This window comes from Penicillium nucicola (assembly GCF_028828085.1).
Source record: "Penicillium nucicola strain IBT 29836 chromosome Unknown utg000002l, whole genome shotgun sequence".
NCBI classification, from domain to species: domain Eukaryota; kingdom Fungi; phylum Ascomycota; class Eurotiomycetes; order Eurotiales; family Aspergillaceae; genus Penicillium; species Penicillium nucicola.
Window position 1 is genome coordinate 1946583 of NW_026643126.1, and position 18786 is coordinate 1965368.

An 18786-nucleotide genomic window follows, 5' to 3' on the forward strand; every position below is an offset into this window, starting at 1 on the left:
GTGTTTTATAAAACAAGTCGCGTCCCCAGACCGCGTGCTTGCGACAACCACCACGACTACCGACACCGCGCTATCAACATGTATGCGACCAACTAAGCGCGTAATTTTTAATTTTTGAACCAACACTCATTGACACCTTAAACTATCGCGTCAAGAGTCGACACCTGCTGTTCAATCGAGCTATCGTCGACTATACCTTTTTCTTTTTTTTTTTTTTTTTTTTTTTTGAAATGCGTTGGAACTTGTCAACACAGTTCCTGCTCGCCGGCTTCATTGACTATGCATTTGCCAGTTTGCATCATTACAATGCCCATAGCCATCGGCATCGTCATTTGATGCGCCGTATTGAGCAGCTGGAGGCGAGGGGTCTTGCTTGGGACAGAGTGGACAATATTCAGGGCGATATGGAGCTGGAATATGTTACTCTCACAACTACTACGACGGTCATTGGCAACTGCGCGCCTACAAACACTGTTACCAGTACGTTGACACTCGTGAGGGAAGACCCCAAACCTACATTGAGTGCTTCGGAATACTCCGCAAACAGCGTTGTTCATGAGTCTATGGTCCTGGAGCCCTTCCAAGCCCAATGGAATCAAGCACAGCCTCATCGCCAGCCCATCTATCATGCTCAGTTTCAGCCCAGACCGACTGTTCCTCAAGTCTCACGACCTGAGCCAACGGAATCCGAGGATATAACGATCACCAAGACCCAGACCATAACGCGAACTGCAACAAACACCGTGAAGGTCACTGTGACTCCGGAGCCAGGCACAGCAGATCCAGACTTGCCAGAGGTTGAAAACCAAGAACCAGACACAACAGAGCCAGACATAACGGAACCGGACATTCAAGATCCTGATATTTCAGAAACAGACAAACTATCGCTGGCAGATACACTGCGCAGCAATCCAACAGAACAACAAAAAGCCGTGCCACACCGAGGCCCGCCAAAGAAAGACGATGGCACAGGCACCGTGAACGCAGTGCTCGATCTCCCAAGCCAAGTCCTCCCGGACCTACCAGTAGTCGATCAAATCCTGCCAGGCCCGAATGCGCACAAACCGGCACCCATATCCTGGACAGAAAGGCCGCCCAAAGGACAATTCTCATTCGAGCGATTTGGCGGGCGCACAGCACCACTCGGGACAGAAATCCACTACAAGGGCAACGTCGGCAAACCATGGGGTAGCAACATCATCGCCGTGAGCGCCGAAGAAGCACACAATTACAAATACGTTGCGCAGTTCCACGGCGCACAGGACAAACCATGGACAGTGGTCTTCTGGAACAAAGTCGGTCCTGACGGCAAGATGACAGGCTGGTACGGACACTCGGCACTGACGTTCTCCATTGCGCCTGGTGAAACACGCTATGTCGCCTTTGACGAGGATTCCGAGGGCGCGTGGGGTGCTGCGCCGGGGGATGCTTTACCGAAGGATCAGTGGGGTGGGTATTCGTGCACTTGGGGTGAATTCACGTTTGGGGACAGAGAGAATAATGGCTGGTCTGGTTGGGATGTTTCGGCTATTCAGGCGCAGATTGCTAAACAGCATGTGCAGGGTATGTCAATTTGTCAGGCTGATGGACAGGGGTGTTCTGTTATTACGCCGAATGCTGAGAAGGTGGTGGATGCGTATATTGAGGAGAAGAAGACCCGGAACGGGATTGGAGGTGCTGCTTCGCCGGGGCCGGTGCGGTTGGATGTTTTGCTTGATTATCGGGGTTAGGGTGTTTGATTTGTATGTGTATATACATTGGGGCTTGCATTTGATGCGCGATAAACAGCGTGGTTCTGCTAATCCACTAATTCATCGATTTTCTCTCCAAGCTATCGTACATGTATCAAGGTTATATAGATGAAGGCTGCAAAGAAAATGGGTCAACACCATGTCGCTAATCCATATATCCTCTTAGACTGTCCTTCCCCAGGATTCCCTGATTTAATCCATGGCAGGGATATCGATCTGGGTAATGGTCCAGACCTTGCCACCCTGGCTGGAACTAAGTCCGGAGTAAGTAGCACCACCGGCCTTAGCAATAGTATTACCGAAAGTGGTATCAGCACCCGCAAGGGTAATAGTAGTGTTCAGGTACTTCTGAGCAGCAATAGTACCAGAGCAGCTATCATCACACTCGGTACCAGTACCATATCTAGTCTTGGTCAGCATATTGCAGATATCAACTGGGAGAACTGATGAAACTCACCCGGTCATGTAGGGACCCGAGGCGCGAGAGTAGGTCGAGAGAAGAGCACCGGTCACAGCGTTAGTGACAGTCCTATTGATGTTAGCTTCACTGATACATTTCAATCACCAGTAGGATGACATACTGCTTCCAGGTTTGTCCATCGGACTCCAGGTTGTACTCGATACGGACGTGGTCGTCGCCGCTGACAGCGGAGCCATCACCATCAAGCTGTCCAAAGCTTCCGAAAACACTGGCGCGCACACACCACTGACCAGTGGTGGCTCCGCACCAGGAGTTGCTGGGCCAGCTCTCAAGGGTGGTCTGGACGAGGTCGCCGGTTCCGTTGGACATCTATGATTATTAGCGCTTCGCCATAGAAAGTAATCCGCAAAGCTCAAACTCACACCAGGCCACAAGAAAAGCTCTCCATTTTGAGTGGAAGGAGCAGCACCGGGGATAATAGTGGTGACAGCGTTGACAATAGTCGACTTGGAGGGACCAAGAGAGACACTGCCACCCCAGCTGTCATCTCTCTTAGCATGCTCAGCGACACCAGCGCTGACAAGGCCAATGCTGGCAAGGGCAGGGATAACAAAACGCATATTGAATATATCAAGTAAGAATATTTTTGGTTCAAGATTGAGTCGCTAAGCGTTCCTGCGCCGTTGATCTCAGAAGCAGAAGAATGAAAATGATGAGCTTGATTTCAAAATGGCACAAAACTCCTCCATATTTATATACCAACCCCCTGGAATCCGAGGAGAAAACAATGCTGCAGACGTGTAGTGGTGGAATTGACTAAAAACGGAGCGTGGTCCGAATGACTAGGATGTTTCACCTTAAAACAACACTAACATCAAGGCTGATTGGTGAAACCGCCTAGCTCCGACGAATTGGCACATCCTATGGACGCATTAATTTGTGCCAAACAGTCATAATGCAACTTATTCTCCGCAGGTGGACTTTTGTTTCACCTGACAGTTCCACGCTCATACCACAAGCCCTGTTCCGGGCTTGTCTGTCTGAGACTACGATGCAAAAGCAATATGAGTTACTGAAAAACCCACTGCGGGGGCAGCTCCGCAGGGCTGTTTCGTATTGCGTTCATTGGTGTAAAAAACTAAACAGGGTTGTGCCTAGGGCCGTTTAGACCGCTGAGAATTGTCCAGCCCTATTCAGGGATCAAAGTATTCTTATTCCAAGTACGCGCCCTTGGTCTCCTCGTGAATTACATCAAATAGGGGCTTCGCACTGAACCAACCGGCCTTGGGGGTTCCGACTGTCTTGTATGTGAAAGCAGCATCTGCCTCGTCGATTTTGACCGTCTGTCCGCCTCGGCCGGTCGCAGCGGCGTCTGCTAGGAGCTGTGCGTAGCAACATTTCTCCAGGCTGACGAACCAGAAGACAGTTTCCTCAATGGTGTTTCCGACAGTCAAAAGACCGTGATTTTGGAGAAGTGCGGCTTTTTTGTTTCCAAGTGCCGTGGCAATGTTCTCACCTTCTTCCTTGGCTAGGACAACACCCTTGAAGGAGTTATACAGTGCCAGGTCCTGTACTTTGTTAGCTGAGATCTCCTCGCCATGATGGACTCGATGAGACACGAACGTTGTGGAAAGCACAGGCATCCTGCGAAATGATATCTAGCGGTCGGCCTAGTGAGCAAAACGCTCGCCCATAAAGACTATGGCTATGCGCTGCACAATGCACATCCGGCCTGGCGGCATGAATTGCCGAATGAATCATAAAAGCAGCAGCGTTTAACATGCGGTTTGGACCGCCCGCAATGACGTTACCGTCATGGTCAACCTGGATTAAGTCTGAGGCTTTCATCAACTTGAACGCTGTGCCGAAGGGGTTCACCCAGAAGGTCGAGGGGTCAACCGGGTCACGGACGGTGATGTGTCCCGCAACACCTGGAGAATATGTGTGAGTTGATTGATGATCCCAAACAGTAGCTCGATGTCTTACCCTCGTCATATCCCTTGTCACCGAAGATTCGGAATGCAGCCGCCAGACGGCCCTTGAGATATTCGCGCTCTTTCATCTTATCTTCGAATACCGGCATGCTAGGCATTTGCATTTTGACCTTGGCCTTTTCCGCGCCCTCTGCCTGGGATGATTGCGGAGCTTGCATGGTGACGGTGTTGGTGATGGTGTCTGTTGCAGTTGGGGGCGCCATGATTGAAGAACTTGAATTACTTGAAGAAGTCGAAGAAATTGAAGAAGGGATGAAGTTCCAGCGGAAACGTCTACTTCAAGGAGCGGGGTTGCTGATTATCGGCCACAGCAGATTGGCCGAACCGAGGCACTCCGCAGCGGATATCCGGATTTAAAGAGTAAACCAAGTTGTATAGGAGTGGCATAGGAGTGGTATAGCTAATCGGACCCTTGACCTTTGACTGCGGAACTCACATCGCTAAAGTAACGTATCAATACAAAACAAGCAACGCTCTGGTGTAATCCATGCGCTGTGAGGTCATAAATCATAATCTGGGGCATTCCGGTGTGACAAGATCCAAGATCACTGTCCTATACCGGGAACAGGTGTCCTCGTTCAAGCTCCGCCATCAAAGCCTTGAATAGTCTGCGGTTGGCTGGGCTGAGACTGTCGCCGAGAGTGTCGACATGGTGAGGAGAACCAACCAATGGTTTGAGATCTGCTTGGCAGAGAGTTCCTGGGGCAGGCAATGTCCCGGTTTGGAAGTAGTTGCGAATAACCTTAGCGATACACATTGATGGAGCTGCAATCGTGGTGTGCTACATGATGTCAGTGGTGGCAACGAGTATGCAAGTTGATCGAAGGAACTCACCCCTTCAGATTCTTGTTGAATGAGCCCAGATCCTGGGAACAGCCGAGCCATATGCTGGGCGCTAGACAAAAATTAGCGTCGGTCATTGATCATCGAGAAAAGAAAAAGACATACCCGTGTAGCGGTGTCACTGGATCGAGAGTGTTCGACACAAAGAGCAAGGGTTGAGCTGTACTCGCTCCCCAAGGCCCTGATACCATTTAACAGAGAGAATACAGAGAGCAAAGCGAAACATACCTGTGAATGGATACTTGGGCTTAGCCTTCCACCCAACACAACTCAAGTGCATCTGCGCCCAGTAATCCCCAAGGGAGGAACTGTCACCCACAAGCTCAGTCCACATGCGTGTGAACTCTTCCATGCTCATAGTAGTTAAGAACTCAGCATCCGAGCAAAGAATAGCAGACATTGCATAGAGTCCATTATCCTGCGCACGAGCGCACTCGGCAGACCAAGGCCCCGCACGACTACAAGCATTAGAGGGACAGGCACCAAAGTGACCTCCATGCTTGAAGTCTGCTGCTGGGACTGCATTGCCCTTGGAAAGCTCGCTCATCCTCCTTGCCAGAATAGGGAATGCAAGTAGTGGCTGGTACACTGCGACGCGCTGCATCGCCTTGATATCGGTCCAACTCACAACCTCGGGCCCCCGTGTCGCAGAGGCCATCACAGGTATTGAAGCATTGAGGATTTGGTTTTCGAGGCGTAAGAATGCTTGTTTGATGGCGTCTGCACCGCCATCAATGTAGAAGGGACAGCCAGCCAGGCCTGCTTCGTGGCAGTACTGACCAAATCGCTCAAATATCGCATCTGCATCGGTGATGGCATTTTTCCCTTTGCCCTGGTAGTATCGGACCATATCCACTACGCCGTCGAGAACAGCTCGATGGACTCGATCTGGAAATAGAGAGGCAAATGTAGTACCCAGGAGAGTGCCATACGACCTCCCCCAGTATAGCAGCGGTTCTTCCCCCCGGCGCCATCGAGTGCGCTCTAAAACCGCCAGGGCTTCGTCCGACCCGTGACACTTGTTTCCCTTTTGAGCCTCTTGTCCTTGCTTTTCGCGCCATTCGCCATGTCGCTCAATGATCACCAGCATATCCTCCGCGACCAGTCGCGTGTTTACAAATGACATCATTGGCTCGTCTGTTCCCAAGCTGGACATGTCGTATACCGAGCAACCCGAGTTCAGCGCTTCGGTCCGCTGCCAGTTCCTCTGTAGCGCGTTCCAGCCACTGCCGAGCATGCCTTCGGTAGCAACTTGCAGTTCCCAATTCCGCTGCGAGACCGGATCAGGGAAACACATCACAGGGGGTGTTGTAGATCCCGCGCCCCGAGGGTCAAACCCGATGATATCAAAATATTTCTCGACATTGCTGTCTCCCGTATCACTTGGCTCACCCTCTGCATCGACAATCACCTGGAGATCGGGACCCGACACAAATGCCTGCATTGTCCCCGGGCCCCCAGGACCACCTAAAAATACGGCATAAGCTTAAATCCATTACCGACGGGGGCTTCATCGACCCACCGGGATTAATCAAGATCGCGCCCCCATACCGGGGATCCGTGACAGGCACCTTGGCCGGCAACCGCACAACAGCCAAGGCGAAGATCCGCCCCTTCCCATCCGTCCGGTTATAATCCATGGGCACTTCCAGCCTCGCACACTGAAAATCACCCCCGCAGTTGTGATACTCGAGCGAGGAGGCGGGTGTGATCTCATCCCAGGTCAGTGGGACAGGGACCTCCGGCGAGATCCAAGTCCGCGAGGGCCAAGGGACTGGCCATACCAGGAAGGTCAACACGGCTGCTAGTGGTAGCCCCCATCGCGCATAGCGAGGGCGAGGCGGACGTGGTGATTTCTCCATCGTGGATTCCTAGAGAGAGAAGCGGATGCCCCTCTCAGATAAACATGAGTCGATCCATGGCTCGACGATCGTCCCGCAAGTGGGGTTTTATTGACTTCTACTTCCGAAAAGGGGACTCTGGATCAGGGCGGCTTCTATTGGTGCTTTGCTTTGTTTTGTCTGTGTTCTGATTCGTCTTGATAAGAGGGGCCAAGGCTGAGAAAGTGTCTGCGAACCCTGATTTCACCGCTTCTCGTTCGTACAAGCCAGTGGCTTGCTGAAGAACCCTGTGGGACGCTGTGAATTTGGTCATCTTTGGCTTTCTTATTGGTGAAGAACTCACATATGAACCCTTTGTTTGTACTGCTTCTGGCAGTACAAACCTTGTACTGATCTACTTCCTGATACGCTTATAGCGCTACCTTGTTCAATCCACATTTTGAAAGGATTGGACATCAGAAAAAGGAAGTCAACCAGCAGCCAATTTAATGTAAAATAAATATTTCAAATGGTACACTTACCCTGAGGATTCCCTCAATAGCATGTTATCACTTTATTGGGGATCAAGCGTGTAGTATTTGCTCTTTATGGTGAGGAAGTCGCAGGCATATTATCCAAGGCTATATCAGATCTCCCTTGGAATTTCAAATGAACAAGATCATGAAGAAATATAGGCCGATTGACTATTGAGTCCCCAAGGCTCTCTAAAGTATCCAGTCGGTAAGGCGCGACCGATAATTATTGTTGCAACTTACTATGAGATCTCATTCTTAAGCAACAATAAGCCACCGAAACATAGGATTCATGTGCATTATATGTTTCCCTCTTTGTGTATTCGAAAGAAATCATGATATCAAAAGGCCAAGACAGCAAACCAAATGTTGGCTAAACCGACAGGGTTCAAAAGAGCCTCAATTTAGGTGGAGACATAAAAAGGGCCTCCCCATCTCCCATCCTTGTACTGCACTCCAACCCATCTCAACCCACCATGACCCAATCCCTCCAAGACCACATAAACACCCTAGACACCCTCCCCCTCACCGAAGCAATCAAAGCAATAACAACCCTAACTCCAGACCTCAAACCAAGCATCCAAACAAAATACGGCTACTTCGTCACCCACAGCGCCTACTCTGGCATCGCCGACCTAGAAGACCTAGGCCGACTATGGCTCAAAAGCGCCACCGACTGCTTCGAGCAGAACGCACCACTAAAAGTACGTCTCCTGCACTACAGCCAGACAGAAACCTTCAACGACCTCTATGGCGGACTCTACAGAGCCCTCAATGCCGGACTGAAAGACGGCTCGGTGGAACCGCCCGTGGCGGATCCCGAGGCTGGGTGCTCGTGCTGTGCGGGGGTGCCGAGTTCGGTCATACTGTGTGGGTTTTCGGAGAGGGATGCTTTCTACTTTCGGCTGGAGGAGTATAGGGCTCATTGGGGGGAGCAGGCGAATTCAGGGTCTAGATGGCGCGATGGGGTTTGTTACTGTGAAAATGCGAGTTTGGAGCAGGTTCAGGAGGCTTTGGCGAGGGATCCTGGGGTTGAGGTTTTGAGTATGCTTTAGGTGTGATGGAACTTACTTGGCTGGGATGGGCTGTGGTAGGATTGGATATGGGTATTTGCTAGTCGTTATTGTTAGTCTTTGGTAGGTCATGGTGGCAATGAATTCGTGAGTACATCAGGACTAGTCAGGACTAGCTACTAGTTGGACAGGATACCTAGAGATGAACCAGAAAACAATGAGTCACGAATACCTTTTTTGTTTTGATTGGATTCGCACCACCGGGGTATTTACACAGCCATGTTAGAATAAAGAACAGATGTAAAGATAACAGAAATCCGCCGTAACTCGCTCCGATTGAATACCATGTACAGATGTAAGAGATGCGTCAACGTTCGGTTCGGATAAAAGACGACAGGCGGGTATGCGAGCGTGCCCAGGTGGAGCTCGGGATGAAGCCAAGCTCAGCTGTGGCTTCGATGGCGCTTTCTGGGGTTTCCCCGGCGACTGAGGGAGTCGCCGCGGGCTGCGAGGTTGTCCTCAACTTCCTGCAAGTAAGTGACAAAGTCATTGTAGTTGACAAAGTCCAGATAAGTCTTTTCCGCCTCGCTGCGCACCTTGTGGAGTAAGTGCTCGAAGAGGTGGCGCATGCGATCGCGCTCGGTCATTCTCTCATTGAAATGGGGTTCCCACTGCTGCATCCAGTTGGAAAAATCAGTCACCGACTGCGCGGGCCGCTGGAAGCTATCCTTGTAACGGGCTCGTGCGGTCTCCGGGTAAACTCCGGTTTGGAGTTGATGGATGAGAAATGTGCAGAACGCAGAATACGTGACTTGGTCACTGGGTAGGTTACGCGTGTGACGCTTCCACTCATCTTCCAGGCCAAGTGTGACGTGCTTAAGAGCTCGGGTAAGCTTGCGTTGCTCGGTGTTATAGTATTCGGGATATTTGGCGAAGTGACGGTCAAGGCCCATTGAGTAGTTCTTGTATTCCCCTAGAGCGCGTCCATTGTAAACTGGCACGTTCGGGACCGGCGGGCCAAGGTGGTGATCGTCATTCGAGGGAAGTATGTAGGAAGGTTGAAAGGCCGGAGCGGTGGGCGCGAGAGTCGTGGTGGGCTCGGTCTTGATGATTGCTGACGTGGGGGATCTGCTTGCTGCCGCGAGTGTCCGCAGTTGATCGAGTGCCAAAGCCGAGAGAGTGTTCGTGGTTGGTCTGGCAGGAGGATCTCCCCCGGAGCTCGCGTGTCAGCCCGAGCGGTTGTGTCAGACGCAGGGTGGTCGGCTGTGGGCTTCTTCGGGGTGTGGACTGGAACAGTTGGATTTGCTCGTGGAGAATTACTTGTCTCAATGGCTCTCGGGGTTGGCTGTGTCAGAGTTGGAGGTGTAGGATCCTTGCTCATGGTAGCTACCAGACGGAGACGAGCTTCTTCCAGAGCTCTCTCTTCATCGGCCACTTGTTGCTGGATCTCAATGAGCTGACGCTGTCTTTTCAACCTGACCAACTGGTCTTGCGCCTGGCGGATCTGAGCTTCCAGATCATCAGGCAGATCATGGCTGGCCACAGGCTGAGACTGGGACTGAGGGAGTTGCTCTTTCATCCTAGCGAGTGAATGCCATCCCTGGGAAGAATCCATAACTTTTTGAGTCTGCCGATAAGATAATGCGGAAAAAGTAAGTTCCGTGAAGAAATGCACGTGTCAGGCCACGTCCACGACGAATTGGGCATCAACAGTCAAGAGAAGATTGGATGAGAGGGCGAAGTTCGAAGAAGAGAGTATTTCCTCGCACAGAATGTGAAAAGTGGTGTCAAAAGTGATGTTGTTGAGCTTCAATCGCAAGTTGCAAAACCAGGTTATCGGATGATCGACGATAGTTTGAGCAAACAAACGCTAAATTCCGAAATCAAACGGACTAACGTGAACTACCGTAAATTGACGTGAATGAAGTGACTGGTAATCAGGAAATTCAAGAAGAATCTGAATAATGGATTCGTCATCTCTGACTTCGCCAACCGAAAAGCCCAAATTACTGCCTGATTGTCCTATTCAGCCCTATGCCTCTACTTACGTATATCCTTAATTTGACCTGAAAGTGATCTCTATTCTATATGGATAGCTCCTCGGGGGCTGTACAGTACTCACAATGATTCCGACATCAATTGAAACAAAATTTTCGATTGAGATATGACACGTACATCTGCACCTACGGACAAATGTACAATCTGGTTTGAGTCCAACTTCAAATTGTCCAATTACAAACCTGTTCTTCAAAAGCACGTAAAAAAATTCACAGATAAATTATATAGTATAGTATTAATTACAAGATTATTTATTAAGTATGGAAATGAACCCCAAATTCTCCGAGTCCATCTATTTACCAGGCGAACCGAGTAAACAAACGAACTTGCGATCAGGAGTATCATCAAGGACATTTTTAACCAAGTTCCAGACATTCAGATCATAAGCCTCACCAATATGACCAACTGGGTCAAGCGGGCAAGTATCCTGAATCCAGCGGTTGGTAACACCATCCTCATCGACGAACGACGTAGAAGGAGGAGTGACAAGCTCATCATACTTGGAAGCAATAATAGTCACCTTATTTCCAGGCTGGACAATAGGCTGACCATCATTCAACCGGAGCACAGCAGCACCATCAGGACCAACCTCATCACAAGCAGGACAGCCAACAAGGTCAAGGACATCCTTCACAACAGCACGGGTAGTGTTACCGAGCACGTAGGCCAAATCATACAAGTGAGCGAAAGAAGTCGCGTGGGTCGGCGGCGCAATGGCAGCGATCTTATCAACAAGTTGCGAGACATTCTCGAACTTGGGCACGTAAAGTGCCTGGAAAGCACCCTCCGAGTGACCGACAAGGTCGACCTTGTCCTTGCCAGTTTTGGCGACGACTTCCTTGATATAAGCGGCAATTTCAGGGGCGCTTTCGCTGATGCTCTTCAGTCCGCCCAGGAAGGGGAAGCCGTCGTAGGCGCCGTATGTTTGGGCGTAGGTGCAGTGGCCCTGGGTTTGGAGCCAGTATTGCATGAAATTGATGTCTTCATAGTAGGTTGCGCCCAGGCCGTGTAGGAAGATGACCGGGTTGGAGTCGGATTTGCAGTTGAAATCGTTGATTCCTGTTGCGATGGTTGTTGTCGCTGCAAGAGCCGAGAGGGCCACACTTGTGATTGAAGGCATGGTGTCTGTGTTTTACTTTTGATTTCCTTCGTGAAGAATGATCTGACACGAGACAGATGCTTTCTTTTTATTCTGCACGAATTCGACGCCGTCATCTCCTTTTCCCACGTTAATTTTGATGGGTTCTCCATTCTGTGAACTATCGATTGTTGATCTCTGAGCCCTAATTGTAACTGGTCGATACAGTGGAGTAGGGTCAGGTACCTGTCGAATCAGTGAGGGATCCATCGCCGATCTCACTCTGACAGCCAATAAACAGGAATCTGACACGCCCAATCTTGGATGCATCATTTCAGCTGTTCAATATCGGTGGATCGTGGAGATTTTCGATCGGGAACGGGCCAAAAGGAGTAACGTCCGAATGCACAAACGGGCGTCAATTGGATATGAGCACTCGCTAAGCCCTGATTGATTTCAGGACCCGCAAACACATTTTTATGAAGAGGGTCCATTAGTGGAGTTGTGACAGGGCGGTTCCAAATATTGCTCAACGGGAGGATATGACAGATATTCCTGAATACTGTGGGATTTGCAAGTCGTCGCTACATTTCACATCACTATATGCATGCGCAAGATGCGCTAAGGGCTACCTGAATTCAAGGGCGAATCTTGCTGAGTGGATAACTCAGGCATGGCACTGCCCCAAAGCCCCAGGGAGTGTCGCCGTGCTACCAAATGCAACAACTCCACCATCCACCGGCGCTCCGGCCCTCCTTCGGGGAAGGCTTCCCATGCTACGCGAGTGGGGAATGCAAGGCGGTTAATCATGTTGCCAGGCGCTGTCGTGATATAGAACTCCAGCGTACGGGCAATTCCACATCCGAGGTCGTATTGTTCCAGGGGTGTGACGCGGTCCTGGGGACGGGTATCGACCGACGAGAGGATCAGTCGGAAGCTGTAGTAGAGGCACATGGTTTGTGCGAGAAGGAGGTTCGGGTATGTAAATCGGGTTGGGGTAAAAGTAGCCCCAGTGCGGAAGTCGCGCCGCTGGAAAATAGGGAAATCATCTGCTCCTGTTTGCTCGACTTCTTCAGGTGGTCCATCCGGGTAGACCTTAACCCAGTCTTCGTACCATTGGTAGAACTTCATTGTAAGTTCGCCAATGCCGTTCCACAGGGTGGTCTGCTTGACGGTGATTTCGTGAGCACCCAGCACGGAGCGAGCCTGTGCTGCTTTGAAGGAGTCGGATTGTTCTAGTAACCCTGGAACATGGGCGGCAAGGTCGAGCAGATGGTGTAAAATATCCTTTGTGGTTGTTCCTGCGGACCATGGGATAGTCTTCCACTCTTCTCGTGCTAGGAAGGACTCTTGTCGAGCAGCCAGAGCACCACCGATCTGGGAGTCATTAGCAGGCGAAGAAAACCAATTAGTTGGGAACATACCCAGTAAGGACGAAGTTCAGTGAATAAAAGATGTTCCACGCCGTACATATGGTTTTCCGGTCCACGATGCTCAATCAAGCGCACCGCACCCCGAACGTGGGCCGAGACACCGCTGTCAGTCGTGCGTTCAACGCTCTGTGAGAGTCAGCAGTGATCAAAATGTCTGTTCATGAGATCGACACAAACCTCGAAAGCCAGTAGCAGAATCACAGTGACCAGCGTGGATTCGGCTTTAGACTTCTCAGGATCAATCAATGCATCCTGCAGACCACGCAGCACCCGCGGATACAGTCGGAACCCAGAGGCCTCGATTTGTTTGTTCTGGACAGACCGACCAAAGAAGGCCACCGAGACAGCCTCGAACGCATCGCTGATCAGAGGCGAAAACATTCGAATGCCGGCGGCGGCTCGCAATGCGCCTGCCCGGCCCGACTTGATGTCCACCTCGGGGCTAAATGCATCAACGAATCTCTCGACAAACACATCAACCACTGGTCTCTGTAAGCTCAATACTGATGAGCCTCCCGATGAGTCCGAGCCACTGCCAATCGACATTTCTCGCTCAAACGCTCTGTCATGGTCGATATCATCTTCAAAGTTATTGAAATCCTCGGTAGCAGAATTCAACAACAGCCGTTTGCGAGCGGGCGAAGTTGAAGACGGTCGTGATGGATGTTCAAAAGAGTCATAGGCTGAACATGTTAGTAAGCTATCATAGTCGCTGCTCCCAGGTAAGGGACAAACCTTCACGGCCTTCCCATGGTCCTACAGGAACCAAATCCTTCGTAAGACCTCCATGAGCAGAGCGAAGCTCACGAACAAGCTCCTCCACAAGGTCGAGCGGAGCAGATCGAATAGAGTCAAACAAGCCTTCAAGCTGCTCCAGCTGCCGCAAATCCCGAGATCTCGAGCCTCGATCTACATGCAGGAATTAGCAACAAGTCCTGCATCGAACCCCACAGGCAAGTGGGTGGTGGCTTGAGAAGCACATACCATCGTTCCTGGCATCAATTCTCGATCTTAGCTCCCGGATCTCCGCCCGCAAGTTCCTGATCTCTTCCGCCTGGCTGATCGGCCTGGCATCCTCATCCGGAACGTCCTCGTACACGCATTTCGAGGGGTATCCATGGGCACAACAGGCATGGCATGGCTTCACACGATCACACTAGCAACGATTGAGGTTAGCATTTTGCACGTCGTACTGTATGTCGTAGGTCGCACTGGCGCTGGCGACCAGTGGGACGCATGCGATGGGTACGGGAGCGTCCCGGCCCAGGGCTAGCGATCTGAGCACAAATGAGCATGAAGGACCGACCTTGACTTTGCGGAGCCGGCAGACTTTGCACGACCGTGACTGGCGGTTGGCAGCCCTCCCGACTCGTAAGTCGGAGGCAAGTTGTCGCTTGTCGCCGACCATGGGGGCACGCATGAGGAGCTTGAGGGTGGGAGTTTGGGAAGGGTCTCAGCTCTCGGGCCAACGGCGCGGCGGGATTTAGGCGAGCCAGATTTCCGAGCTCGTCGTCCGAGATCTGCTGGCTTGGTAGGTGGGCCAACTCGCCCGCTCGGGGCGTTTGTGGCTGCTAGTCTGACATTAGTTGGTGCTCTGCCGCTGCTGATAGGTGATGCGTGGGGCCCATGGGACCCCCGGCCATTGCGACCGGGTCTGAATTGGGTTATTGCCCACTGGGCATTATGAACGTGGCTGCGCTATTCGTTGCAGACTTGGCTATGGAGCTGTCAGTCGAAAGGGAAATGTGAGCTGTCGGCTTTCAATCCCGTTCATTCCGTTTATCCCGTGACTGTACATTTGCACGACACCTGCAGCTTTGCAATGTGATGACGTAGTAATTAGCATTGGACAAACTGACTAATTCTTTAGTTAGGTAGGCAGAACTCTCAATAGTAATTTGCTATTTAAAGCCACAAACAAGCTTTCGACGCTACTGTATGGATGATAGCTCTCGCTATCCAAAATAAGGCACACATTGGTGCCTGAGGCAAAAGGAACAAACCGAGCAAACATGTATAGGTCAAACAAGTGAACAGAAGATTCTTACACCTGGGCAATCGCATCGGAAGTAAATGGATCTTTCAAAGAGAGATATCAAAGTCAATCCTCCCCTGAGCTGATTCCAACAATCTCCTCAGGGAGAATGTCAGAAACAGAGTAGCTCATGTCTTGATCTTCTGATCCGGGAAAGCATAACCACTACTGTACAGTACAGCAGATGCCCACAAGATCTCACAGATCATGCAACACGGGCAGGAACCGGTTGTATCGCCCGAGAAACTTACCGAGGTGAAAATCCTGGGCCATTTGACAAGCACAGAAGAACGACTCAGTTGAGATGTTCGATCGGCAGGGCCCCGGGGGTTGATTTGACTCGACTCGAAATGAGAAGATCGCACTAAGACGAAGATGGTGAACCCGAAATGCTAAGTTTCGAGTCGAGGACTCCACGCGGAGGAAATGCGAGTGACGAAGTTCGAGACGGGAAAGTCTTGGCAGAGGAACGCTGGGTTCCGGGGTGTGGCGGGATTTGGAGTCTGGGGTAGTTTCTCTTCATCTGCAGGATCGGTGTTCATCTCAACCATCATACTGTAGTCTCCGCAGTCAAATCAACCATCATACTATAATGCCCTCAGTCAAATGAACCATCTTTTAATAAAGCGCCTGATTTCGGGATATGCTTTCCTCGAGTCTCCTTTCACATGGAGCACCAAACAAAGCCAGAGCCCAAAGTTGCAGGGGTTCCTGATACCGGACTTTGTCCGAGTATGACTCGGCTCACAATCCTGGAACGGACAATGAGCGAGACTCCCTGAAGCCCGAGACTTGGCACCCGAAGGCTTGTGCAGACCGGTCCAAGTGACCTTCCCAGTACGGTCCACGGCTTAAACTCAGTAGAGCATCTCAGGCTGAAATTGGCCTCCACCGTGGGGGGCCGTGGGACAATACCACCTATGAGAGATCATCTATGCCGTCATGACATGCTTTTCCCTTATATCTCCGCATTCGACCATTTCCCCGCAAACATGATTGGATGTCGTTGTCCCCCCCACGTTTCCCCAGAATTCACGGGGGAAATGCGAGAGCTTGTTCTATGAGATAACCTGCTGTGACTGTAGACATAAATGATCGTCTACCCCGGACTTTCCTGGTTGTTTTTCCAGTTTATGTTCACTTCAATATGACCGGAAATGATCATACTATCACCGATTCGGAGTTGGGTGCAAAGGTCGACTTGAGCCATGAGGAGGTGGTCCATATGGCTGGGTTGACTGAGGAGGAAAAGGTTGTTGAGAAGAAATTGCGCCGGCGCATTGATACTCTGATTATGCCTTTGGTCATTCTGGTTTATCTGATGAATTATATCGATCGGTAAGCGATGCCAGCAGCACGAGTTCTGCTAAAAGTCACCTATGCTAATGGCTACAGAAACAACTATGCCGCAGCAAAGCTCCAAGGTCTGGAGGAGGACCTGGGTCTCGATGATACGAAATACCAAACTGGCCTGTCTATTCTGTTCGTCGGATACATTCTGATGCAGGTACCTTCCAACTTGCTTCTGAACTATATGGGTCGTCCTTCACTATACATTGGATTCTTCGTTTGTGCTTGGGGCTTGGTATCTGCTTTGACAAGTCAAGTGACTAGCTATGGAGGCATTGTTGCATGCAGGTTTATTCTGGGTTTCGTCGGTAGGGTTCCCATCACCTTCCATTTTACATTCGCTGACCCAGACCAGAGGCACCCTTCTTTAGTGGCGTCCTATTCTATCTTTCGAAATGGTACACCAAGAAAGAGTTGGCTTTCCGGATGAGTATCTTTTACTCTGGCTCCTTACTGAGCGGAGCGTTCGGAAACCTCATCGCCGCCGGTATCCTTCACGGTCTTAAAGGAAAGCGAGGAATGTCCGCCTGGCAATGGCTATACGTAATTGAAGGCTCCATCACCTGTGCCATCGGACTGGCCATTTGCTTTATTCTGCCCGACTTCCCGGAAACATGGAAGCTCCTGTCCCCAGAGATGCGCAAAGTTGCCCAACGCCGTCTTGCCATTGAGGCTGGCGAGGCCGATGTGGATGAGAAGGGTGGTGCGAACCAAATAAGGGGCTTGAAGTTAGCCATGACCGATATCAAGACTTACGCCTTTGCCATTGCCTATATGTGTATCACCGGAGCAGCTGGCTTCCAGAACTTCTTTCCGACTCTGATCAAAAACTCGGTTCATTATGATCAGACCATCTCCCTCGTTCTCGTGGCACCCCCATACATTTTCATGGTCATTTATTCTCTCTGTCATTCCTGGGCTTCTGATAAATTGGAGAAGAGATTCTGGTTCTTCGTTTACCCCATCCCAATTACGATTATCGGCTTCGTGGTTTATATGAAGACCAATACCTTCGGACCCCGATACTTCTCCTTCTTCCTCATGGTCTTCGTCTTTGCCCAAAACGGTACTCTGTACTCGTGGCTCGCCAGTTCGATCCCTCGCCCACCTGCTAAGCGTGCTGCTGGTAAGTCCTTTTTACTCTCTGATCACACCATGCCCAGTCCCAGTACTGACTACTATAGCCTTTGCATTCTTCAATTCTCTAGGAAACAGCGCCTCAATCTGGACACCGTATACGTACATGGACAAAGAAGAGCCACACTACGAGACAGCTATGGGTGTGTGCATCGCTTTACAAGTCATCGGTGGACTGTGTGCTCTGTTCTTATACTTCAACCTGAACATGCTCAATAAACGTCAGTTGAGACTTGAGAATGAAGAGGTAGAGCTCAGCCCGAAGGATCTTCGTCGATTGCAGGTTACCGCTGAAGTTGAGGGTATTGACATTGCTGCGGCGAGACGGTTGCAGAAGGGATTCCGTTATGTATTATAAGAAATTCGTCTATAAGATGGAAATCAAGATTCAATTGAGTTATTGAAGATAGTCTCCTCTGAGATCTACCGCATTGATAGAAAGGATAAACCATTAACAATAAGCAGGGAAGTATTTACTGCAATGCCAATAGATCAAGACCGTACGAGGAAATGTTCTCCGCAAGCCAACTCCGAAAGGGCCAAAAGTGCGGGGACGTGGCGATGTCCAAGTCTGAAGCGTAACCGGTGCGCCCACTCCAGCACTCCCTGATTAGTCCTCCAATCTCCGTCATACGCCGGATCAAGTCTATAGAATCACCTGACACTCCCATGAAGTCATCTCCTCATAAATAGCATCGACCTGCCACACACTTTCGGTTTATCTCTATTGATCTGCACTTGTACAGAGAGCAACATAACACGCAATTTACTGGATACATCATTGTCCCGGTGCACATTCCCCCCACACACACCAAACAGATCGACATAACCCATCCTCGCACTTACCTCCATCTCCGATTTTCACCATGCAATCAGCCCTTTCGCGACCCATTTCCCGAGTGTTCAATCCATCAATTATCCGATCATTCTCAGTTGCTCCCGCTATTATGGCTGCCGGTGATCTAGGGTCTCCCAAGTCGCGGGGTTTTATGGCCGAGTATGCATAGCTTAATGTATGACGTCATTCATTTCTAACTTCCCCTAGAAAGGATTCCTTTGCGCGACGTGAGGCCGCGCAAGAACTTATGTATATTCGGGAGCAAGAGATAGAGAAGTATGTTGGATGATTTGTTATTGCACGCCGATACTAATGACAGTGCAGGGTTAAGCGTCTTCGGCAGAAGATCAAGGAACAGCGCCAGCATATGGATGAACTTGACAAACATCTGTATGTTTCTTTCTCTGCACCTCATCACTAATAAATCTGACATGCCACAGTGAGGAGTTCACCAACAGCCAGGGTGGTGAACAGAACTAACT

General features: G+C 50.4%; 10 protein-coding genes across 10 annotated transcripts; 4 read left to right on the forward strand and 6 right to left on the reverse strand.

The window, feature by feature from the left end:
- Positions 1-230: 230 nt before the first annotated feature.
- Positions 231-1730, forward strand: N7511_002501 (uncharacterized protein; the record flags this gene model as incomplete). The annotated part of the gene is made up of 1 exon (XM_057124926.1): positions 231-1730. The coding sequence occupies one exon, from the start codon at positions 231-233 to the stop codon at positions 1728-1730; it is 1500 nt and encodes a 499-aa protein (XP_056987085.1).
- Positions 1731-1943: 213 nt separating this feature from the next.
- Positions 1944-2792, reverse strand: N7511_002502 (uncharacterized protein; the record flags this gene model as incomplete). The annotated part of the gene is made up of 4 exons (XM_057124927.1): positions 1944-2154; positions 2209-2280; positions 2333-2541; positions 2595-2792. 4 exons carry the CDS (start codon positions 2790-2792, stop codon positions 1944-1946), a joined length of 690 nt encoding a protein of 229 aa, XP_056987086.1.
- A 591-nt stretch (positions 2793-3383) lies between these two features.
- On the reverse strand, positions 3384-4369 carry N7511_002503 (class II aldolase/adducin family protein; the record flags this gene model as incomplete). Its single annotated transcript, XM_057124928.1, has 3 exons — positions 3384-3740; positions 3796-4103; positions 4159-4369. 3 exons carry the CDS (start codon positions 4367-4369, stop codon positions 3384-3386), a joined length of 876 nt encoding a protein of 291 aa, XP_056987087.1.
- A 350-nt stretch (positions 4370-4719) lies between these two features.
- N7511_002504 (alpha/beta hydrolase) lies at positions 4720-6871 on the reverse strand (the record flags this gene model as incomplete). The annotated part of the gene is made up of 5 exons (XM_057124929.1): positions 4720-4947; positions 5001-5061; positions 5115-5190; positions 5238-6476; positions 6532-6871. The coding sequence occupies 5 exons, from the start codon at positions 6869-6871 to the stop codon at positions 4720-4722; spliced, it is 1944 nt and encodes a 647-aa protein (XP_056987088.1).
- A 967-nt stretch (positions 6872-7838) lies between these two features.
- On the forward strand, positions 7839-8417 carry N7511_002505 (uncharacterized protein; the record flags this gene model as incomplete). Its single annotated transcript, XM_057124930.1, has 1 exon — positions 7839-8417. One exon carries the CDS (start codon positions 7839-7841, stop codon positions 8415-8417), a length of 579 nt encoding a protein of 192 aa, XP_056987089.1.
- A 401-nt stretch (positions 8418-8818) lies between these two features.
- N7511_002506 (uncharacterized protein) lies at positions 8819-9954 on the reverse strand (the record flags this gene model as incomplete). The annotated part of the gene is made up of 2 exons (XM_057124931.1): positions 8819-9569; positions 9626-9954. 2 exons carry the CDS (start codon positions 9952-9954, stop codon positions 8819-8821), a joined length of 1080 nt encoding a protein of 359 aa, XP_056987090.1.
- Positions 9955-10725: 771 nt separating this feature from the next.
- N7511_002507 (lipase family alpha/beta hydrolase) lies at positions 10726-11553 on the reverse strand (the record flags this gene model as incomplete). The annotated part of the gene is made up of 1 exon (XM_057124932.1): positions 10726-11553. The coding sequence occupies one exon, from the start codon at positions 11551-11553 to the stop codon at positions 10726-10728; it is 828 nt and encodes a 275-aa protein (XP_056987091.1).
- Positions 11554-12132: 579 nt separating this feature from the next.
- N7511_002508 (Zn(II)2Cys6 transcription factor domain-containing protein) lies at positions 12133-14364 on the reverse strand (the record flags this gene model as incomplete). Its single annotated transcript, XM_057124933.1, has 6 exons — positions 12133-12888; positions 12936-13070; positions 13122-13627; positions 13680-13853; positions 13929-14100; positions 14251-14364. 6 exons carry the CDS (start codon positions 14362-14364, stop codon positions 12133-12135), a joined length of 1857 nt encoding a protein of 618 aa, XP_056987092.1.
- Positions 14365-16126: 1762 nt separating this feature from the next.
- N7511_002509 (uncharacterized protein) lies at positions 16127-17824 on the forward strand (the record flags this gene model as incomplete). Its single annotated transcript, XM_057124934.1, has 4 exons — positions 16127-16317; positions 16375-16637; positions 16685-17455; positions 17514-17824. 4 exons carry the CDS (start codon positions 16127-16129, stop codon positions 17822-17824), a joined length of 1536 nt encoding a protein of 511 aa, XP_056987093.1.
- A 508-nt stretch (positions 17825-18332) lies between these two features.
- Positions 18333-18784, forward strand: N7511_002510 (ATPase inhibitor IATP mitochondria; the record flags this gene model as incomplete). The annotated part of the gene is made up of 4 exons (XM_057124935.1): positions 18333-18463; positions 18512-18580; positions 18629-18694; positions 18745-18784. 4 exons carry the CDS (start codon positions 18333-18335, stop codon positions 18782-18784), a joined length of 306 nt encoding a protein of 101 aa, XP_056987094.1.
- Positions 18785-18786: the final 2 nt, after the last annotated feature.